Here is a 23174-nt window from a genome sequence, read left to right as displayed (position 1 = left end):
CACCACTCCCCAAACCGGCCTGTCGCAAGATACCTGGGAGGTATGAAGAGACTGGAAGGGGTAAGGAGAGGCCACACTCCTTGTGCAACCAGAGAAAGAGTGGACTGACAAGCTTTATCATAAAATTGAAAACAATATGAAAATGTTTTTTCTTTCTAAGTACAAAGCCAGACACTATGAAGACTATGAAAAACTGGCCAGAGGCCATGAAGCTCAGAAAGAAGACTCTCTCTTTGGTGTAGTGCCCTGTGCTCCAGTGCAGCGCTGGTGGAGGGTGCTGGGGGCAGCAGCAGAAGATTCAGGCTGCTTATGGGGGGTGTGAGGGAGGCTGACCGGCCAGCCCCGTCAGAGGGGTCTGGCTCCCCACTCCTCAGAACCTCCCAGGTTTGGGGACTGAGGTTACTCTCGGCCTTTGGGGGCCACTGGTTCTCTGCAGAGCCCCAGGAGTGAAATGGGGTCGGGGGGATGAGGCAGACAGGAGCAGGGGAGGGAGGGAGCATGAGCCTTTCTGCACTGAGAAACTCTGTTTTTTATTCCATGGCTGCAAGTGTGTGTTTCAGGCAGCAGTTGAGAATGAGGCTAGGGTACTGTTGCCCCCAAAGGCACCTTCAGTCTCTCTACCACATCCCCAAATGTGGAGGAAATCTTGAGCCCTTGGACAGGTGGACATGGGTCTGAGACTTAAGGCTGTAGGTGCTGAGGCTGTAGTGACGGGAGTCTGGGGCCTCCTGGGGAGGAGCTAAGAGGAACGTGGACAGGCCGACAGGAGTGAGGGGTGCTCATCCCAGGAGCTGTGTTCCGGCGCCTCTGTTTGTGTCTAGGGGGGCGTGGGAATGTGTGTGGGCTCACACCTCGCCCTCCTCGCCACTGTCATCCACGCTGGCCTGCCTCACCACCTGCTGGTGCCTGGGTGTGGACGGACAGCCAGGCTTCCGCTGCTCCTGGAAGGCCCGGGTCCGGCTGGCCACCAGGGCGGCGTTGTTGAGGGCAACCACAGACTGGCGGGACTTCAGGGCAGGCCAAGGCCCCTTGCGGGCCTGCTGGCCTCCCTTGGCACTTGAGAGCTGAGGGAAGGGCTGTGGAGGGTCTTCATCTGAAAACTCCTTTGGAGAGAAAACCTGGAAGGATGAGAGTATAAAGAAGAGTCACGGGGAAGTCGTTCCAGGGCAGGGGCACGGAGCACAGAGCCTAGAAAAGGGTAGATGCAGAGCATCTGTTGAGTGAATACAGAAAAACTGAGCTACTCACAGGTCAGATTTCCCTCGAAGGGAAGGCAGCACCCCAGCCCTACTGCCACTGCTCCTCAGCCCTCACCTGTTTGGCCCCCAGAAGCCCTCCTTAGCTCCCCTGCGCCCGCCGCGTCCTTGGGGTCCTCTCCTCCTCCTCTTGCCCCCCACTGCTTTGTACAGTCAGTCCCATGAGCCACAAGGGAAACATCTTCCGGGCGCTGGGCCCTGGGCTGGGTGCCGAGTGAGGACACCCTGCCTTTAGGAACACACACGCCCACCCATCAACCATCTGTTCCTCCCCCGAGCCTTCCACACCCAGTGCCACCTCCTCCAGGAAGCCTTTCCCAAATGTTCCCGTCCTCTGTGAGGTGAGCTCTCCTTCCTCCAAGGGTCAGCCACCTTGGCCTCAAGTCACATGGGGGGGGCCTGACTTCCTAAGGCAAGGGCCAGGTCTTACACTTGTGCCCTGCAGCGCTTAGCACAGAGAGGCTGCTTAGCTACCCAGCCAGCACTTTGGCTGTGTGAGTGCTATGACCCCTCTGCACGCCATCCTTCGATGGGTTGCCCTTCCGATTTGGGAGGGGGTGCTGAGATCATCTTATCCACACCCATCTGGGGTCAACAGCTGGTTGTGCAGCTCCTGGCCTGGGGAGGACGCTCCTTCCAAGGCTGGGCAGCCCTGCCGCTCAGGAAGCAAGTCCTTTTGTCAGGCTGAGAGCTGCCTGCAGCCGCCAGCCTAGGGCTGGTTTGGCTGTGGAGCCCACCAGATGGCCCTGTCCCGTGACTGCTCTCCAGCTCCCGTGGAAGGCAGAGCTCGCCTGTCCTCATCGGGTCTCCTCGGCTACTCTGAGGGGATGAAAAGGAGCTGCCCAGGGTGTGGTCCCCCTGCTCAGGTGCCCCCCGCTCAGGGCCAAGCCGAGCCCCAGTCCTGGACTTTCTCCATCCTCCGGCCATCTGCCCCCTCCTCCTTTTGGCCCCCACTCTGCCTCAACCTGGGCTCCTTCCTTTGTCCCAGCCTCACCTCTGGCAGGTCACCGTCCCCTGAGGTGCTTTCCAGCTCTGAGGATGGCTCCAGGAGGCTGATGGATCTCATAACCCCGCGGAGGTTGATACGGGGCCGTGACCCAGGCTCTTCTTCTGGGGCTGCCTGGCTCTCCTCCAACCCCACCACATTCAGCTCCCCACTGCCCCCGGGTTCTGGCTGAAGAGGTGGGAACGGTGTAGAGACCTCGGGGGCCAGGGGCTCCTCTGGGGAGGCCCCACCCACTTTCTGCTCCCAGACATGGCTCTGCCGGCTGCGAGGGGGTGGCCCTGAGTCAGCTTCCAGTGACCCAGACGCAACCTCCAGCACCCACACCCACCCACCCCCTTCCCCTTGCCCCCCACTCCGTACCTAGCAGTCAGGATGCCCTGGTAGGTCTGCAGCTGGCGCAGGAAGCCGGGGTTGGGGCGGGCGATGGGCCGCAGCTCCTGCACGTGGCGCAGAGCTTGCTCCAGGCTCCAGCCGTACTGCTTCATGGCGTAGGCGATCACCGTGGCGGCCGAGCGGCTGACGCCCATCTTGCAGTGGACCAGCACCCGGGTGCCCTGCGCTCTGTGGAGGCCGAACCGGGTCAGCTTCCCCCTCCCCCGCCCCCTTGCTGTGCCGTCAGTGTCGGGGAAAGGCAGGTAGGTGGTGGGCTCACCGCCCAGAGTAGAAGGGAAAGGAGGTAAGGACCCTGAGGGCCAGAAAAGCCGAGGGCAGAGCAGGCAGGAGGAGGGCACGGGCCCCGGACGGCAGGAAGCGGGGATGGGGCGGGCGGAGGGGTGGGACGGCCGGACCTTGCAGCCTCCACGAAGCAGTGCGTCTCCTTCCAGTGGGACAGCAGCTGGGCCGACTCCTCATCCCAGAGGCGCACGTTGTGGTAGGTGAAGCGCTCAGGGTAGAAGTTGTCAATCTCGCGGGCCATGTTCAAGATGTGGCTCACCCTGCAGCACGGGGCACAAGGCCAGGCTGACGTGGCCACGGGCACCAGGCCCGTTGGCCAGCAGAGCCGGCGGACCCTGGGTGTTAGTTTTCTTGGTTCTGAGGGTCCGGTGGGGGCGGCACAGTTGCGGTGGGAGGAGGAGATGACGGTGACCTTGAGCAAATCGGTTCACCCCACTGGGCTTGAGTACTGTCCCCCCGCCCCGTCCCCACCCCGCTTCCAGGTAGCTGCTGGGCGGCCTGCAACACACGCCCTTCTGTTACTGTCAGAAGTCAGCTGGAGAAGGGCTTCTGAGTTCAACCGAGATGGGGTGGGTCTGCAGCAGCTGGATGCCAAGGGTCTCAGCAGGTTTCCCGAAAGCCCGCGGTGGACAAGTGACAGGAACTGATGGGAGCGGGCAGCCAGGTCTCCCATGGGAGAGGGGCCCTCCCTCCTCCCAGACACGTGCTCAGGCCAAGAGGGGCTTTTCTGCTTTCCAGCTGGGGGAGGTGAAGAGGGGGCCAGGGAGCTGCCAGCAGACCAGCAGGGTAGCTTGTTCCCCTGTCCCCGCCTGAGCCCATGCGAGGGGAACGGCCCCAGGAGCGGAGCTGGAAGCAGAGCTAGCTGCTGCTGAGAGGGTTCTGGGGGTTTCTGGCCAGGTGTCCCCACGGGGGAAGACAGAGGGCGGGCAGTCCTGGGAGGGCTCGAAACCCTACCTGTTTCTCTGCAGCTCCTCCAGGTTCGCTGCGTTCCACTCTGAGCCCTGTGAACACGGAGAGAGCGTCATTGGCCCTCTCCCCCAGCTGCAGCAGGCCCCATCTCCCAGCCCTCAGCCTGCAGCTCACCAGGTAGAGGTGGGGGAAGATGCGGGACGCCCGGTCTTGCTGGGCCATGAGGAGCAGCATCTGGTTGTCGATGAAATCGCGGTACTGTTGGAGAGGGCATCCCAGGCGCAGCTCCAGGGCCTGGCGGATCTGCAGGCAGGAGGCTGAGGAGAGGCTGGGGGCGCCTTGCGAGGTTCCTGATGCCCCAGCCTTCCCTCTGGGGCCTCTGAGGACAATACTCTGTCCCATCAAGGCAGAGAAGCTGAGGCCAGGCATGTGGGAACAGCTCAGACAGGAGGAAAGCTAAAGTGGGAAGGCTCCAAGGAGAGGACCACTTTGGGGCCCAGCCGGAGGCCCCCGCAACCAGGGCCCAGCTCTCCCCCTGGTCCCCGGCACCCTGCCCACCTCTTTGGAAGTGATGCTCTCCAGGTCACTGGAGTCCAACACCTCCCACAGCTCAGCCCGGATCGCCTCCTCCATCTGCTCCTGTCCCGAGGTCCTGGGAACCGAGCCCGTCAGTCCAGGGGCCCCTTCCCTGCTCTGCCATGGCACAACCCCCCCCTCCTCCCCTCCCTGTACTGACCGGCCGGGGTCGATGCTGGGAGGCCGCAGAGACTCCAGGTCAGCCATGGCCATCCACTCGTTGAGGCAGCTCTGATCAGAGCTCAGTCTGTCCTGGTAGTGGCTGGCCCAGGCGAGGGCACTGCCCCCTGGCACAAGACCACTGCCTAGAGCCGCCTCACATGCCTGGTGCAACACCTGGAGCGTGGCCCTGGGACAGAGGAGAGGCTGGGTCACGCTGTCCTCCCTGCTGCCCCTACCCAGACCCTGAGCCATCTTCAAGACCCAGCCCCTTACCACATGGTCTGGATGCATACTGGCTTGAAGATTCGACTCTGCCCACCAGATGTCACACTGAAGCCCCTGTGGGAGACCAGGTGGGGGTGGAACCCAGCTCCTGGCTCTGGGACAGGGCCCCCTGAGAGCCCTACCCACTAGCCACCTCATAAGGCTGGTCCTCAAAATATATACACATCATCTAAACTTCAAAATAAGCCCTGTTTGCCAGATATAGGGCAGCTGAGGCCCAGAGCAGTTAGGTGACTTGCCCAGGATCACACAGTGAATCTCAAGTGGAGCTGAGAGTAGGCCCAGCCTAGAGTTCTGCAGTTGCTCCCCAGTACCCACCACACCCCTGCACCCCTCCCCCCCCATACATCACACTTAGTTATTCCACCCTCTGGCCCCTCTCCTTTCCCTTCCCTCCAGTTGCCACCTCTTACCCGTCTCCATCTAGGTACACCTGGGTGTCACTCCAGAGAGGCAAGACCAGGCCTAGGGTGCAGCTGGGGGAGCTGGCAGGGACAGAGGGAAAGCTGTTGTCGCCCAGCATCTGACTTCCTTGCCCTCCTCCCTTCCTCTCCCTGCTCCCACCTGCTATCAGGGAAATCCACACCCAGAAGGACTGTCTCATCCTGGCTCAGACGTTCTCTTGTGGAAACTACCAGCAGGTAGCGGAGCCTGGCGGGCCGGGCCGCCTCCAGCTGAGCTGCCTGGGGAAGATGGGAAAGGAAAAGCGCGGGGTCACAGTGGCCCAGAGGACCCTGCTCCCCCGCCCCGCACCTGACACACATCCGGGTCTAGAACAGACCTGCCACCTGCTCCCTCCGCATCCATCCCTCTCTTCCCAGATACCAGATCAGTGGCTACAATCTAGTGGTTCCCAACTTTGGGACCTCATGGTCCAATAAAATGTTTAAAAAGATTTTTCTCAGAGAGGGTGTGTGTGAAAAAAAGGGGAGAATAGGCATGACAGATTGCCCTTTTTTTTTTCTGCCTAGGAAGGAGGTTTAAGAAACACCTTTCCACTTGCCATTACCATAATTTGATTCAAGGAATGTTTTTCACCAAAGAAGTATTAAGGACACAGTTTCACAATAAAGGATGGTGCGTCTGTGGAATTAATTCTGCCTTACAAAAAACTGACTGCGTCTTGATTTTCCCATTTTGCTGCAGACAGTGAGATTGTTCCACAGGCATCTGGGAACTGGTCCTCACTTTCCCGCTTATGTCCCATTCCTGCACGGGGCTCTCCAGCACACCAGCCCACGGTGGGTGCTCAGCAGGCCCCCCTGAGCACCAGTTCATTTGTGGGCAACTCACATAGTCAGGAAGGTCTTGTGCTGGTTGAACAGAAACCCGGCTCTGGGTAATTCCCAGCTCTTGGACCTAATCTGACCCTACAGGCTCACATCGGACAAACCTCCCCATCCTTTCCCAGCTCTCCAGAGACCCGAAGACATGACCGGATCGCCCTGTTAAGACAACTCTAGCCGAAACAGCAGAGTCATCGGGGTTTGGGTAACCGCTACACTCCCCAGGGGGCCCCCTGCTCTCACACCACTGCTCCCCAAACACACACACACTGGCCCCATTCCACCCTCTCCTCCCACCTGGGGAGTGGCTCTCTGCCCTTTCAGAGGGCCAGAGGGCTCTGGACGGGGCCCTCACCAGGCGGATGTCGTCTTGTGGCCGTAGCAGCCCCACCATGAGGCACAGGTGCTGACTCTGTTCCTGCTTCCTGGGACTGTGGGGCCCATGCCCGTTGTCTGTCTGGTCCCCGTGGGGCTGCTCCTCCCCAGGGGGTTCCTCCACTGGCTCAGAGCTGGCCTTGGCTGCATCTCCATCATCGCCTCCATCCTGCAGTCCCAGGACAGCCCCGCGGAGTACTGCAAAGCTCTGCCTGGCAGGGGAGCAGGGAAACCATTATGGCCCATCGTAACCCTTAGGACAGGGTGTGTCAGAATCACCTGGAGGGTTTGTTAAAACAGGTGTTGGGCCCCATCCCCAGAGACTCAGTGGCCCTGGAGTGGAGGCCTAAGAATGTGCATTTCTAACCAGTACCCGGGTAATGCTGCCCCAACACTTTGGGAAGCACTGCCTTGGAGGCTCTCAAGCCTCCAGCCCACCTATTCTTGTCTGAGGAGGGGTGGAGGTTGCTTCCTTTTCCTTCGCACCTGCCTAACTCAGTAGATACTGTGAACCTGGTGGGGACTCAGGAGTCCTCAGGCCCTGCCGTCCCATGCTGCCCACTGGCTCGTGACCACTGGCCAGAGCCAGGTCCAGGACAGTGGGTGAAGGAGCTCCAACTGACCAGGGGGAAGATGAAAGCAAAGGTAGCCAGCTGTGCCCACCAGCTGTGCCTACTGGCAACACTGCCCCACATAGTACGTAGTGGGCTTTGGCTGCAAGTCCTCCAGGATGGCGGTGGCCAAGGCTGGCGGCTGGACGGAGGTGCGTGTGTTGGGAAGAGGTGCTCACCTTCGCTGGAGCCGGCTTCTGCGCTGGGACACCTGGTCCTGCTGAGAAAGCAGCCCCCAGGGCAGAGTGAAGTGGCAGGGAAGGAGTCTCCTCTCCCCTGTCTCAGGGCTGCTGTGGTGGACGGTGGAGGGATCGCACCCCCTCCGCGCACACCGCCCACCCCCGCGGTGGGCAATGGAACCAGAAAGGGGGTCAGATCCCCTTCGCGCTCCAGTTCTCTCTCCACGTGGAGGCACTGGGGGAGCCCGGGCCCGGGTTCAGGTCCAGAGGCCGGAGGTAAGGGGGCGGAGGGGGGGGGCGGGGGTGGGGACGGCCGGCCGCGGCTGGAGACGCCTGAGGCTTTGGCCCCCGTCTGGGCCCAGAGCGGGGTAGGGCCTCCGCAGGCGGTCACGGCTCCGGATCTCGCCTTGGTCCGAGTTCCTGATTGCCTCAAGATTCCCCCCAACCCCTCCCCACCCCAGCCTGAGACTTGAAGTCCCCCTCCGCACACCCCCAGGCTTCAGGGGAGGCTGCCCGTAGACAGCAAGCACTCCCCCAGGCCCAAGTGGCAGCCAGCTGCGTGGGCAGGACCACAGCAAAGCCAGACTCACCGTGGGCCCCACAGGCGTGGAGTGGCCGCCGGCCGGGGGCGAGCGGCTTACTGTGACCAGGGCCATGGAACCAGGCCGGGGGCACCTTGGCCGGCAGGGCCACTGCACCCTCCCGCAGCCCCACGGACAGTCCCTGCCCCGCAGGACCAGGAAGGAAAGTCCGGAGCCACCAGGGCCTGGCACCTCCTCGAGGGCGGACCTTAAAGGGCCAGACACCCGTCCAGCCCGGCCTCAGGAGCCCGCAAGCGGTGGCCACCGCCCCTCCCTTCGCGTCTCCACAGGTTCGGTCCGCCTCGTCCCCGCCCCCCGAAACACGTTGGGGCGGGGCGCAGGTGCGGAGCCCGGCAAAGGCGGCGGCGGCGGCGGCAGCGGGAAGGGGCGGGAAGGGGCAGCCTACGTTGGGTTCAGGGTTCGGTCCCTCCTCACAGGAGGCGCCCCTGCCCCTGTCCTCCCTGCTCCGCCCAGTTAGGTCACCTGAGCTGTGCTCTGGGCCTCAACCGTTCTGCTACCAGCCGAGATGGGACCTAGGGAGGAAGGACTGAGGACCCGGGGCTTGGAGAGGACCAGGAACCGTGGGTCTTCAGTGGGGAGCACCTCAAACTTCTTTCTCCCTGCCGGTCGGCCCTGGCGCTTCCACTCAGCATGAATCACCAAGAGACACTCGAAGCTTCAGGGGATATCAGGGTGGGTTTAGAACTAACCCATGAGGCTCACAGCAGGTTCTCAGGGCCACCTCGGAGGTGAGCAGGGCAGGGCTGAGCAGGTTCACGGCGGTGGCAGAGGGAAGTGACTTGTCTAACGTCACTGCAGTAGAACCTGCCGGAGTCAGGTCAGGAACCCAGGCCTGGGGTGCAGGGCCTCCTCTGACCTGGCAGGGTCTGGAGAACCAGCCTCTCCCCGTCCCTGACACGAGCAGGGGTGGGTTCCCGTAAAGGCAGGCTGTGTGGCCGGAAGAACCGGGGTCTCCAGTAGGTGGGACAGGGCTTGGGGGAACTGACGTTCACGGAGCACCTACTAGGGCACCTGACACCTGTTGGCTCATTCTACCCTCCCAGAAGCCCTGGGGGTGGGAGGTGGTCTCGTTTACAGCTGAGGAAACTGAGGCTCAGAGAGGCTAAGGGGACCACGGTCAAGATTCAAACCCAAGTCTAAGGCCACCGCCCACAGCGTCTCCCCTCGGTGCCCCCCAGCGCTCCCCCCACCACAACACGCGGGGCAAGCCTGCTGCTGAGGGTCGCTTTATTTCCACCTCTGTCTCCAGTGCAAGCCCACCCCCAGGGCTCCGGGCCCCAAGCCCCGCAGCAGAGTGTTTATAAATAAATAAGTTACAAAAGTGGGTGGAGGCGGAGGCGCAGCCCCGGCCGGGCCGGCCCCCCGAGGGCCGGGGGCTCAGTGCTCCGTGAGCGAGAGCTGCAGGACGCGCTGGAAGTCCTCCTCCTCCTGCCGCCCCCGCCGCTCCCGCTCCTCCTCCTCCCGCGAGGACAGCTCCAGGGCCAGGCGAAGCTGCTCCTCAAAGCTCGGGGGGGCCGGGGGCGTCCCGTGAGGGGATCCCGGAGCCCCGGGCTCTATGGACATCTGCAGGCTCTCCTGGAGGGCCCTTCCAGGCGAGGCATGGGAGGGGAGAGCAGACCCGTGAGCGCTAAGGCTGGGGAGGAGGCCAAGGGCTGGGACATGGCTGTGGAGGCCGAAGATAAGGACAGGGAGGCTGGGACCCGACGACCGGAGAGCAGAGACAAGGCCGGGCCCCGTCTCCCCATCCCTCACGCCGCCCTCGCTGGTGGGCAGCACAGAAGATGGAGGGTGGCCTCAAAGAGGATGTGGGGTCCTGGGGCCAGCACCTCCCTGCTACTTAACCCCACCAGCCAAGAACCCCCCGGCCGGCAGGGTCCTCGAGGCAGGGCAGGGCTGAGACATGGACCTGGCAGGTCCTGGAGGGCCTCACCGCTCCAGCTGAAGCTGCTCCTCGTAAGCCGTGACCTGGGGAAGGTGGGCACCAGGCCGGGTGTTGGTCAGGGCTTCCCAGACAGTCACCTGCAGCAGCCAGAGCCCAGAGCTGTCACCTCTGCCACCCCTGCCCACGCCCGGGGCCCAGCTCCTGCCCGCACCCCACCTGCTCCGCCTCTGTGCCCGCCTCCAGCAGGCTCTGCTGGATGGCAAACTGCAGCAGGTCGTCGTCCTCGTCGCGAAGGGGCTCGCTACGCTCTGCGCCCAGCACGCTGTACCCGTCGGGCACCTCAAACACGGTGGGGTCCACCTCACAGGGGAAGGGGCTCGCTGGGTGCGGCAGAGGGGTCGTGCTCAGCCCCTGGTGCGCAGAGACCAGCGAACCTCACAGCCCCGTGCCCACCCACGGCGGTACCTGAAGCTGCGATGGCAGAGCCAGGCGCTGGCACCCACACCGAGCTCAGGGGCTCGTCACAGCCACACAGGTTGCTGAAGGTGATGCGGGCGTTGAGCACGTGGAAAAGGGGGATCTCTGTGAGGAGACGTCGAGCCTGAGCCAGCCCTGCAGCCCGTGCCCACCCCACTCCTGGGGCCCTCCTGCTGCCCGGCCCACCCTCTCACCAATCTTGACCGGGAAGCCGGGCGGGAGGCGCAGGTTGATGAAGTCGCGCAGCTTGGCAAAGTGAGCGTTGCTGATGGCCATCAGGTCGATGATGGGCATCACCTGGTCACCCAGGGAGAGCGGGTGCTCCTCGCTCAGCCACAGTGTTGCCTTGAACCTGCCCGGCCAACCGCAGGACATGGGTCAAGGAACCTCTGGTGGCCCCTCTGCTAAGGCCCACCTACTCTGGACATCTGCCTCTACTCCTGCTCTCCACCTGGCCTGGGGGACCCTCTTCTCTGCTCAGCTGCTCCTGCCTGCCTCCCCCAGGAGCTTATGTCCTTCTGGCCCCAGAGCCTGAGCTGCCCCCAGGCCCTGGGCTCAGGCTGGGTCCCGGGTGCTTTGTGCCAGCTCAGCTCTCCTGGATGAGGAGGGCAGGGCTGAGCTCCTGGCTTCAGTCCTGCCTCGTCCACGGCCCTGTCGTCCTCCTCGGCCCACAGCCAGCCAGCACGTCGCACTTCGCCGTACTCTTGGGGTCCAGCACAGCCCGACAGTTCAGGACCGCACTGCTGGGGTCGCATCCCAGCCCTGCCGCCGCGTGGCGGAGGGAATCCACGTGAGGTTTCTGGCACAGTGCTGGGCCCACCAGACGCGCTAGAAGTCACGGCTCATCAGAGCCTCACAGCACCCTTGTAAGCAGGTGGCCAAAGGCAACTGTTCTCATTTTACTGAGGGGGAGACTAGACTCTCAGAGGGGAAGGTGATTCCTTGGGCCACGAAACCAGGAGGTGTTAGAGCCGCGTGCCCTTCCTGTCTGCCACAAGCTGACCCCCCACAGGTGCTCGTTCAGTTGAACAGAAAACCATACATGGGTGGTGCTGCCCATTCAGTCGTTCACCAAGAAGAGCGACCAGTCCTCTGAGCCAAGCCCCGAGCTGGGTGCCAAGGACCATGGCTAAAGCAGACCTGGCCCCGGCCCCCAGAGAGTGAAGTCGAGAAGGCAGCCAGCTGGGTGAGTGAGTCCCCCACTCCAGGGGGCCCTGTGTGTGACAGGGTCTGCAAGGGCTCGGGGGCACCAGGCAGGGGCCCCTGGCCCAGAGGGAAGCCCCCCGCCAGCCCCCAGACCTCACCTCTGTACTTTGCTGGACATCTCAATGGGGCGGCCGATGTTCCTCGACTCCAGGCTGAAGTTGGGGTCAAAGTACTCGTCGGGGGAAATGGCGGTGGGGTTTGTGGGGCTGGCTGCCTGCTGCACAGGAGCCTGGGTGGCCCCGGGACCAGGCTTAGCGCTCGGGAGGCGCCGGCCCGGCCCCGCCCAGTGGGCCCTGCTAGTTGGCCCCCAGCCCCCGCCCCCCAGCCCCGGCTCACCCCATTGTGGGAGGAGTGCTGCTGGGCCATCCCCAGGAAGGACTGGAATGGAGTCTTCCCCCCTAAGGAGAAGGGGTGGAGCCCATGAGGGGACCTGGGGCCACTGCCCCCCAGACTGCCCACACCTCCTCTCCACCCTGGGAGCCTCCCCTGTGGTGGAAGCCTTCCAGCTGGTCCCAGATACTCTGGCCCTGACCCCAGACCAGGGTGACCACCCCGTACGGTGTGACTGGGCAGCAGGCAGGCGCACCTGGGTTTACCTTTGCTCCTCGACTTGTCCTGATCGGAGAGGTGCTCCGTGCGTGTGCGTGTCACCAGCTCCACATTGGTGGCGCTGTACACCTGGGGAGCAGGGGGGACACAGGGGGAGCTGGGGGCTCAGAGCCTGCTCCCCACACTCAGCCTCACCAGCACAGGACCCAAGTCCTCCTGTCCCCAGGGACAGACAGGATCCCGCTCCCCACAGTGGAGGGGGCGGGGTCTGAACCCCGGGGAGTCACTAATGAGGGTAAAATGCTCCTGGCTTCATCTCGGTGATCCGGGTGTGGGCCCGTGCTGTGGGTAACCCCTGCGTGCTCAGCAGGGGCTGGGCACTCGGGCCCCACTGAGTTCCCATGGCCACACAGGGCATCCGGAGCCCACGGGCTGCTGGGTCTCTCCCTCCACACAGGGTGGATGCGGAGAAGGGGCAGAGCTCCTGGGCCTCGTCTCCTACCCCAGCTCCCACCACTAGCCTCTCCTGCCTTGGCCTCGTAGCCGCTAACGGTTTCCATCTTCTCAGACCGCCAGCCCCAGATACCACATTTGTTCCTGAAACAGACCAAACAGGAGCTCATGAGGACCCACACCCCCCAACTCTGGCCAAAGTCGTCCCTTCCAAAGACCCCCTCCAATTAGCCTTCCCGCTGTGAAACACACAGGGGCCTTGAAGAGGCTGCCTGGACAGCTGGGGACAAATGAACAGAGGACTGAGAACTAGAAAGTACTGGGGAATTATTAATTTTTGCTACGTGTGATAATGGCGTTGGGGCTCGGTTTAAAAACATCCTTATCTGTTAGAGTCACACGCAGAAGCATTTACTATTGAAATGATACGACATCTGGGATGTGCTTTAAAATAGTTGGGGGAAAAAGAAAACAGGAAAAAAGTGAGGAAGGGTAGATTCAACAAGATTGGCAAAATGCTGGGAACTCCCTGGCGGTCAAGTGATTAGGACTCAGCGCTTTCACTGCTGAGAGCCCGGGTTCGATCCCTGGTTGGGGGGAACTAAGATCCCACAAGCCATGCGGCGTGGCCAAAAAATTTTTTTAAAAAGATGGGCAAAATGTTGATAAATGCTGAAGTTGGGTGATGAGAACATTATACTAGTCTCTGTTCTTTCATATGTGCTTGAAATTTTCCATAATAAAAATTTAAAAATAAAAGTATGTCTGATTCAACAATAATAGTTGGAGACTTCAGTACACCACTTTCAATAATGGATAGAACAAGTAGACAGAAGATCAACAAGGAAACAGAAGACTTGAACACACTATGAACTAGACTTGATGGACGTCCTTAGATCACTCCACCCAACAACAACAGAATACATATTCTGCTCAAGGGCATGTGAAACATTCTTCAGGATAGACCGTAGGCTCGGCCATAAAAGAAACCTCAATACAACTGAAAGGACAGAAATCATACACAGTGTGTTCTCCAATCACAACTGAATGAGGGCTTCCCTGGTGGCGCAGTGGTTGGGAATCCGCCTGCCACTGCAGGGGACACGGGTTCAAGCCCTGGTCCGGGAGGATCCCACGTGCCGCAGAGCATCTGGACCCGCGAGCCACAACTACTGAGCCCACGTGCCACAACTACTGAGGCCTGCGTGCCTGGAGCCCGTGCTCAGCAACAAGAGAAGCCACCGCAATGAGAAGCCCGCTCACTGCAGCGAGGAACGGCCCCTGCTCACCGCAACTAGAGAGGGCCCGAGCGCAGCAGCGAAGACACAACGAGACTAAAAATAAATAAATAAAATAAATAAATAACAACAACACCAAAAAGCAACCTTAATTTAAAAAAAAAAAAACTGAGTGAAATCAGAATCAGTAACAGAAAAAAGATGACTTGGGAAATTCATGAATATGGGAAGAGTAAACAACATACTCCTAAATAACCAATGGATCAAAGAATAAATCAAAAGCAAAATCAGAAAATACTTTGAGATGAAGGGAAACGAAGATACAACATACCAAAACTTATGGGACACAACTAAAGCAATGTTTAGAGGGAAACTTATAGCTGTAAATAACTATATTAAGAAAGAAGATCTTGGGCTTCCCTGGTGGTGCAGTGGTTAAGAATCCGCCTGCCAATGCAGGGGACACGGGTTCGATCCCTGGTCCGGGAAGATCCCACGTGCCACGGAGCAACTAAGCCCGTGTGCCACAACTACTGAGCCTGCGCTCTAGAGCCTGCAAGCCACAACTACTGAGCCTGCGCTCTAGAGCCTGCAAGCCACAACTACTGAGCCCATGTGCTGCAACTACTGAAGTCCCGCGCCTAGAGCCTGTGCTCCGCAACAAGAGAAGCCACCGCAATGAGAAGCCCCTGATCGCCGCAACTAGAGAAAGCCTGCGCGCAGCAACAAAGACCCAACGCAGCTAAAAATAAATAAATAAATTAATTAATTAATTTTTTAAAAAAAAAGAAAGAAGATCTTAAATCAATAAGCTAACCTTCCATATTAAGACACTGGGAAAAGAGCAAACTAAACCCACAGCAAGCAGAAGGAAGGCAATAATAAATATTAGAGTGAAAATTAATGAAATGGAGAATAGAAAAACAATAGAGAAAATCAATTCAACCAAAAGCTGGTTCTTTGAAAAGATCAATGGAATTGACAAAGAGGGAAGACTCAAACTACCAGAATCAGAAATGAAAGAGGGGGCATTACTACTGACATTACAGAAATAAAAAGGATTATAAATAAAAGAATATGATGAACAATTGTACCCCAACAAATTAGATAATTTAGATGAAGTAAACAAATCCTAGAGAGACATAAACTACCAATACTAACTAAAGAAGAAGTAGATAATCTAACAGACTTGTAACAAGTAAAGGGACTGAAGCAGTAAAAACAAAAACAAACCAAAAAGAACCCACAAAGAAAAGCCCAGGCCCAGATGGCTTCACCAAAGAATCCCACCAAACTTTTAAAGAAGAATTAATACCAATTATTCACAAACTCTTGCAAAAAAATAGACAAGGAGGTGACACTGCCTAACTCATTCAATGAGGCATTGCCCAGATACTAAAACCAGGCAAAGACATTACAAGAAAACTATAAACCATTACCTCTTAGGAATATGGACACAAAATAGTAGCCGACCAAATCTAGCAAGATATGAAAAGAATTATACACCACGACAAAGTGAAATTCATCCCAGGGATACGGGGTTGGTTCAACATCTGAAAATTAACTGAGCGCAACACATATCAATAGAATAAAAATAAAAGTCACATGATCATATCGATAGACAAAGAAAAAGCATTTGACAAAACCCAAACCCTTTCACGATAAAAACACTCAACAAAGTAGGAACAGAAGGCAACTTCCTCAGCCTGATAAAGCATACCCACAACTAATGTCACACTTAATGATGAAAGACTGAATGCTTTCCCCCTTGTTTCTTTATCAGAAACAAGATAAAGATGTCTGTCCTTGCCACTCCTATTCAACATTCTACTGGAGGTTCCAGACAAAGCATTTAGACAAAAAAAAAAAAAAAAAGAAATAAAAGGCATTCGGATTAGAAAGGAAGAAGTAAAACTATTAACAGATGACACGATCTTACATATAAAAAATATGAGGAATCCACTAAAAACCCATTAGAACTAAAAAATGAGTTTGACAAGATTGCAGGATGTAAGATCAATATATAAAAATCAATTGTATTTTTATAGATTTGCAATGAACAGTTCAAAAATGTAATCAAGAAAACAATTCAATTTATAATAGCATCAAAAAGAATAAAATACTTAGAATAAATTTATTTACTGTAAGTGTAAAACTTATACTCTGAAAACTACAAAACATCACTGAAAAAAAATTAAAGATCTAAAATGGAAAAATATCCAACGTTCGTGGCAGAAGACTTACCATTATTAAAATGGCAATACTCCCCAAACTGTTTTACAGATTCAACACAAACACTATCAGAATCCCACCTGAATTCTCTGTAGAAATTGACAAGCTGAATCTGGAATTCATATGAAATTTCAAGGGACCCACCCAGAATACGTAAAATAATCCTGAGAAAGAAGAACAAAGTCGGAAGACTTATACTTTCCGATATCAAAAACTTACTACAAAGCAACATGTGATTAAGACAGTGCACAAAGAGAGTCATACAGATCAGTGGAATAGAATTGAGAGTCTAGAAATAAACCCATACATCTCTGGTCAACTGATTTTTCCACGAGGGTGCCAAGACAGTTCAATGGGAATTAATAGTCTTTTTAACAAACAGTGCTGGAACAAGTGGATAGTCACATGCAAAAGAATGAAGTTGAATCCTTACCTCCCACCATATACAAATATTAACTCAAAACAAATCAAAGAGCTAAGTGTAAGAACTAAAACTACAAAACTTTCAGAACAAAACATAGGGGAAAATCTTCATGACTTTGGATTTGGCAAAGTATTGTTAGATACGACACTAAAAGCACGAGCAACAAAAGGAAAAAGAGATAAACTGGACTTCATGAAAATTAAAAACTTTTGTGCTTCAAAGGACACCATCAAGAAAGTGAAAAGACAACCCACAGAATGGGAGAAAATATTTGCAAATCATGTAGCTGATAAGGGATTTCTACCTAGAACATACAAAGAACTCTTGTAACTCAATAATAAAAAGATAACCCAATTTTTAAAATGGGCAAAGGGGGACTTCCCTGGTGGTGCAGTGGTTGGGAATCCGCCTGCCAATGCGGGGGACACGGGTTTGATCCCTGGTCCGGGAGGATCCCACATGCCGCGGAGCAGCTTATCCCGTGCGCCACAACTACTGAGTCTGCGCTCTGGAGCCCGCGAGCTGCGACTACTGGGCCTGCGGGCCACGGCCCTCAGCGTGCACCTAGAGCCCGTGCTCCGCAGCAAGAGAAGCCGCCGCAATGATAAGCCCGCGTGCCGTGGTGAAGAGTGGCCCACGCTCGCCCGCCGCGGCTGCAGGGGGCCCGTGGGCGGCAACAAAGACCCAGTGCAGCCAAATTAATTTAATTAATTTAAAAAAAAAGATAAAATGGGCAAAGGATCTGAATAGACACTTCTCCAAAGAAGATATACAAATGGCCAATAAGCACATGAAAAGATGCTCAACATCATTAGTCATTAAGGAAATGTAAATCAAAACCACAATGAATACCACTTCACACCTGCTAGGATGGTTATAACCCCAAAATAAATAAATAAATGAGCGGTAAGGTTGGTGAGGATGTGGAGAAATTAGAACCCTTATATACCGCTGATGGGAATGTAAAATGCTGCAGCCCCTTTGGTAAATAGTCTGGCAGCTCTTCAAACAATTAAACATCTGTGTTGAATTACCACATGTCACCACAGGACCTAGCAATTCCACTCGCAGGTAAATACCCAAGAGAAAGAAAACGTATGTCCACACTAAAACTTGTACACTAATGTTCAGAGCAGCATTCTTCATAGTCAAATAGTCAACAGTCAAAAGGTGGAAATAATCCTGATGTCCGTCAATGGACGAATGAATAAACAAAATGTGGGATACTCGTGCAACGAACCTGGCCATAAAAAGGAACGCAGCAGTTACATGCTACAACTTGGATGAACCTTGAAAACATTACGCTAAGCAGAAGAGGCCAGTCACAAAAGACCACACATATTGTATTATTCTATTCATATAAAAATCCAGAACAGGAAAGCCTATAGAGACAGAAAGTAGATTAGCTGGGGGGGAGGGGATTGTTGATTGTTAAAGGGAGTTGATTGGGCGATGATTGTTAAAGGGTACAGGGTTTCTTTCTGAGGTGACGAAAATGTTCTAAAATTGGACGGTGGTACCGGTTACATATCTGTGAAAATACTAAAAACCACTGAATTGCATACTTTAAATAGGTGAACGGTACAGTATACAAAATTATATCTCAAGAAAGCTGTTTTTAAAAAAAAAGTGTTTCTGAAGTCTGTTATTGGAACTGGGGCACATGTTGTCAGAGAAATAACACCCTACCGGAAGGGTGGGCTCCTAGGCTACCCACAAAGGACTCTGGCCCAGACGCAGCTGCACCGCTGAGAAGCCGGCGCTGCTGCAATCAGCTGCCCTGCACGGCAGCCTCAATCCTTGTTTTTATGGGAAAACACGTGAGGTCAGAAGTCAGGAAACTGGGGACTCCCTGACCCAGCCTCCTCCCAGGGAGACAGCTGCCAGTACAGACAGGCGTGCAGGAGCTGGAAGGTGCCACAGGACCCAGGACCAGCAGGTGGTCCAGAAGAGACACTGGGCCTGCAGGAACCCCCTCCCCCTCCCCAGCAGCCTCTGCGAGGGGCTCAGCCTCCCAGAAGCCTGAACTAGAGGCTCGAGGGCACTGCCCACGGTGTGGCCAGGCCCCAACTAACCTCTCGAAGGCCACATTGCGAGTGTCCAGGTGGGTGGAGACGATGGGAGAGGTGAGGCGACTGGCCACATGCTCCTCACTGGGCCGCATGGTGGCCAGCAGCGCTTCAGGCTCGTGCAGCGTGAGCCCCAGTGTCTCCGTGTGCACCAGCTGCCGGTCGTGGTCAACTTCCATCACCAAGGCTCCCGCCTCTGCCAGCCGGCGTGGGGGTGTGAGGGGGACAAATAAGTGCCAGGCCCAGACAGTGGCCAGAGGGCTATCGTGCTGCCCTCAGCTGCCTCCTGCTACGGGGTGTGGCCTCAGCCTCTGGACGCCCTCCACCCCCGCCTCCATTTCCACATCTGGAGATAGAGACAGAGGACAGCACTGTCCTCACAAGCCACGGGAGAACCTGGGGGCGCTGGTCTGCTGTGTGCCTGCGGGGAGCCCCCCAGAGCTCACCCTGGCCCTTGAAGATGAAGCTCCTCCGGCCGCGCTGCCAGGTCATGTGCTCAAAGCCCAGGAGGCTGGTGTCCACCCGCAGGTTCTCACCCCGCTTCCACACGCGATACACATCACTCGGGCACATCTTGGACACGAGGGGCACTGCAGGAGGCACAGAGGTCACCGAGGTTCTTTCCCAACGGCCCCAGCCCAGGCCCCTGAGAGCCAAGAGGTCCCCACTCACCCCAGCTGGTGAACTCCCACTTCATCTCCACGTAGAAATCGGGGGCCTGAGATAGACCAGAGCGCCGATCAGGGCCCTGCCTGCAGCGGGGCCCAGCGGGCCTGGGAAGCCCCTTGTCCACAGGCCCCCTTCTGGGAGCCCAGCCCTTCCCCAACCAGGGATCAAACCCAGCCCCCCACAGTGGAAGCACAGAGTGCCAACCAGGGAATTCCCTCAGCGAGGCACGATGTGCCGGCGTGGTCCAGCTTTGCCCCCAACCCAGCCAAACCCCACCCAGGAAAGGGTGGGCCAAGTGGGGCCTGAAAGGTCTGCAAGTCATCAGGCTATAAGCGTCTGCAAGCTTGGGGCCAGGCTCAACCTGGCCACTAGCCCGCTGGGGGTCCCTGGGGGAGCTTCTGCCCCCTCTGGATACCAGAGTCCTCATCTGCAAAGGGGGCACAATGACCCCCTGGGGGCCTGCCCCTGGGGTGGAGGGCACAAGGTAGTGTGCTCTCCCAGTGGGGGCCCCCCTGCCCGCCCACTGTGTGCTTTGAGAAGGGTGGACAGGAGTCCAGGCCGCATCCGCTAAGTTGGATGAAATCCTCCTTCCAGGAAATCTGCATTAACCAGGAGACCCATGATCTAAAGCTCTGTTGAGATTTCTAGCACCAGAGGACCCTCTATGCTGGCAAAAGGCTTTCTCCCCAAAGGGCCCACTCTCATCCATGTGGGCCCGGTTGCTTCTCATTCCTACATGACCCTGGGCTGGGGTCAAGAGAGAGGGAAGTCACTGACAGTGTCAGGAAAGCATGCTGCACAGGCTGGGTGCCCTTCCAAGGCCAGGCCCGGCAGGGTTACCCCACATAGTCTGTCATGGTCCCCTCCATGGCGCCCCACACCCCCCCCTTACTGGCCACACCTCTACGTCCTGCTGTACCTGGCGGAGTTTGTTGAGCAATTCCGGAATGCCAGCCAGCCTCTGCGTGGCCCTCTGGTAGTCCCGATACTGGAGTACCAGCTGCACCATCTCAGGGTCCCCAGTGCTGACTGCCTCCTGCAGGACTGGGGGCACTGGGCTGCTGAGGGGAGCTCTCTAGATGGCTCCAGGCCTGGCCATTCACCCCCACACACCACCCCCCCGCTGCCAGCCTCAGGGGAGCCCCTTTGCCCTCTGCAGTACCTGCCCAGCCCTGGCAGCTCTCTTTGCCCACGTTGGCATTGTGTCGAAGGAGGACTCTCACGGACTCCAGGTTCCCCAGGGACACGGCCAGCTCCAGGGGGGTGCGCCCCCGGGGGTCTTCCTGTTCAATGTCGTGCTGGGGGAGATGAGACACTCAGCACAGGGCAAGTAAGGAGAGGCCAAGGCAAGAAGGCCACTGGGATGAACAGGGTTGGGAGTCACTGCAGGAAATAAGGACAGCACACAGGTGGTGGAAATGGCAAAGGGTGGCCTGAGTGTCCTGGCAAAGGAGGAGAGGGGTTAGGTGGGAAGGGCCTGCCCACCTCTCCTGCCCTCTGCGAGGGACAGAGCTTGAGGCCCGGTGGTGGTGGGCAGGGGCGGGGGTGGGGTGCGGGGAGGGCCTGGTCAGGTAGAGGTGCAGCTGCCGATGTCAAGAGTTTGGACTGACTTGGGGATCAGGACCGGGCTGCTTTTCTCAGCCTGGCTTAGGGGTGGTGCGGCGCGAGTTCGGAGGCTGGATGCAGTGTGAAGCGGGGAGACCGACAGGGCAAGGCCCAGTGCCGGGAGCCGAGGCCAGAAGCCCAAGATCGAGGGGCAGGTGACCTCTCTTCTGGGCCAGGGAGAGGGAGCCAGGCAGCCGGCCTCCCGAGGCAGACCACAGATTTGGGTGGGGGACCAGGAGGACGGCCCGGGCGCCCGATGGGCCTCACCTGGCGGCTGTTTAGCGCGGCCTCCAGTTCGCGGTGCCGGTTCGCCCAGACGAGCCGATGCAGCGGGAAGGTGGGGCCCGAGCCTGCCATGCTGGGCCTCAGCGCCTCATCCCGAGCGGGCCGGCGGGCGCGGCGGGGGCGGCCCGGCTCCGCCTCGGCTTCGGGCCTGGCGCGGCCCCCTCGCCTCCCGTCCGCGCCGAGCCGGAGCAGCGCCCACCGCAGCCCCCGCGCCCCCGCGGCAGTGGCGGCAGCAGCGGCGGCGCAGGCAGAGGGGAGGGCGGGTTCGGCGGGCCCGGCGGGCGGGGCTGCGCCGAGGCGGGGCGGGGCGTCGGGCCTGGCGCACCCTTGCTTCGCCGCCACGGAAACCTCAGCCGGGCCGGCGCTCGCCGGGGGCGGGCGAGGGGTGCTGCCCAGCAGCCCTGGTGACCACGTGCGCCAGGGCAGAAGCCAGGACCCGGGCCTCAGCCCGGGTCTCAGCCGGGAAGGGTCTGCGGAGGGCGTTCCGGAGGGCGGGGCCTGGATGCAGCTCCGCCAGCGCCCTGCAGGGGGCGCCTCAGACACGGCGCAGACCCATCCTGGCGGGTCCGGAAGGGGAAGGAGGGAGTCCGGAGACTGGGCGGTTCGGCGAGGGGCGGGGCCGGGGTCCCCGGGACGTGCGCGCGGGTGTGCGCGTGCGTGCTCAGCGGGCCGCGGTCCGGTGGCTGTTGGGTTACGCGCGTTTGCCCGGCAGTTCCTTGTATGTGGCCCCGTCTTCTTACCCCAGACTCCGCGGGTACCGACCAGGCCTGTGTGTGCGGGTGGGATGCGAGGTGCTGGCTTGCCTCCCCATCACCTCTGAGATGCCCCTAAATGCTGACCAGCTTAGCCTGAAGCACCTTCCTCAGGGACCTGGGCCAGTGTATGCTGGTGGCACACCATGGGTTGGACCTTGCCCTGGCGTGGGGGGTGCACTGGAGTCAGGAATGGGGGTACGGGGGGGTGGGGGAGCAGGCCTGGCTAGCTCTAGATCTTCTGGAGGGCTGTTCACCGTGAGTGGCTGCTTTCATCCACCGCGTGCATCCCTTTTGCAGAGGCTGCACTTTGCTGCCAGTGTCAGGAGAGGAAGGAGAGTTTCGAAATCAGGGCCAGCCCCTCCACCCACACCGGAACCAGGGCGCAGGCCTCCGCTGGCTGAGCTCTGGTGTCCTTACCCTGGCCTTAGCCTGGGTTTTGGTCCTGGACTTGGTGAGGCAGCCAAGGCTGACCTTCTAGTTTCAGTCTCCCTATTTAAAAAATGACCAGATAGTTTGATGTAGGTGTTTGAGCTGCGTCTCTGGGCTGGGAGGCCCTAGTTGCCATTTTCACCCTGCCCTCTCACTGTGGCCAGGTGGCTCCTGTGCTCTCTGGGATCACTTTGCTACCCTACGCTGTGGTGTCATCAGGTCACTGTAATGTCCTTGGGTCTAGGACAGCTTAAAGGCCTCTGAACGTCCAGAACTCTAAAATCAGTCCCTGCCGGCTGCCACTGCTGCAGCCTTCTCTAGCCTCCACCTTCCTTAAAAGGGGCTACCCTGTCTCCAAGCCCTCTTCACCCCAAATCTAAAGGGACTGTCTCAGGCCCAGCCTCTCCTGGTTTCTGCGGCCTTGGACACGACTCCCCCCACCCAGCCCTTGACTCCTAATTCCACTGTCTTCTCAACCCTTTCCCGGGGCCCCTGTTGTCCCTCCCCGACTCCCAGTCGGTCTTCTCCCAGCTGAAAGCCTGTCTGTTCCCACTGTCACCCTGATGCCACCTGCAGGACCACATTTCAGCTCCCTCTGGGACACCTCCGTGCCCGATGTCCCATGCAATCCATCAGCAGGTTCCAAACCAGATGCAGCCACGTTCACCCTCTTCCCTTCCAGCCAGCTCTGCTCCCTGGCTGTCGTGACTCTGAGTGATAGCACGGGCCTCCTGCTGTGCCATTTTGGACTCCCACCTCTGTCTCGTCCCCAGGTCCCGCCCATTCCCACTGGGCCACGTTCTTCCCATCTGACCCCTTTGCATCTCTTCCTTTACCACCACCATCATTATGACATCTCTTCCCTGGACAGAATCAGTGCCTTCACCAGTCTCCCTGCCTCCTGTCCTTCACCTCCTTCCACACATCCTGCACGTGGTAACAAGCAACTTGTTCTACAGCCAGCTCTCATCACCCAGCC

General features: G+C 58.1%; 1 protein-coding gene across 17 annotated transcripts; it reads right to left on the bottom strand.

The window, feature by feature from the left end:
* Positions 1-95: 95 nt before the first annotated feature.
* Positions 96-21404, bottom strand: LOC118899123 (ankyrin repeat domain-containing protein 13D). 17 transcript variants are annotated; one of them, XM_036860212.1, is made up of 18 exons: positions 20994-21402; positions 20284-20419; positions 20041-20174; positions 19125-19170; positions 18899-19042; positions 18459-18648; positions 12567-12633; positions 12084-12165; positions 11824-11885; positions 11586-11716; positions 10476-10633; positions 10270-10386; positions 10021-10184; positions 9853-9941; positions 9240-9585; positions 8612-8813; positions 7321-7361; positions 6652-6742 (listed from the first exon to the last, which is right to left on the bottom strand). In XM_036860212.1, exons 1-15 carry the CDS (start codon positions 21081-21083, stop codon positions 9300-9302), a joined length of 1896 nt encoding a protein of 631 aa, XP_036716107.1. In that variant the 5' UTR covers positions 21084-21402; the 3' UTR covers positions 6652-6742; positions 7321-7361; positions 8612-8813; positions 9240-9299. The 17 variants fall into 17 exon arrangements, with proteins under 17 accessions (XP_036716101.1, XP_036716103.1, XP_036716100.1 ...); XM_036860213.1 differs by having other exon boundaries at positions 8612-8726; XM_036860220.1 differs by having other exon boundaries at positions 8612-9585; positions 20041-20165; positions 20994-21403.
* Between the last annotated feature and the right edge of the window lie 1770 nt (positions 21405-23174).

The sequence above is a fragment of the Balaenoptera musculus genome, chromosome 8 (assembly GCF_009873245.2).
Source record: "Balaenoptera musculus isolate JJ_BM4_2016_0621 chromosome 8, mBalMus1.pri.v3, whole genome shotgun sequence".
Classification (NCBI taxonomy): domain Eukaryota; kingdom Metazoa; phylum Chordata; class Mammalia; order Artiodactyla; family Balaenopteridae; genus Balaenoptera; species Balaenoptera musculus.
Note: the sequence above shows the minus strand (reverse complement) of the source record. Positions and strands in the feature narration are given on the sequence as shown.

What these genes read in the sequence shown, in the direction of transcription:
- LOC118899123 (XM_036860204.1), bottom strand. Translation starts at nt 7,976, where the DNA reads ATGGCCCTGGTCACAGTAAGCCGCTCGCCCCCGGCCGGCGGCCACTCC. An exon ending in CCACGCCTGTGGGGCCCACG is followed by an intron (nt 7,362 to 7,910) that starts GTGAGTCTGGCT and finishes CTGCTTTCTCAG; the next exon opens with CAGGACCAGGTGTCCCAGCG. An exon ending in GGGACGGTGACCTGCCAGAG is followed by an intron (nt 1,119 to 2,250) that starts GTGAGGCTGGGA and finishes TCATCCTTCCAG; the next exon opens with GTTTTCTCTCCAAAGGAGTT.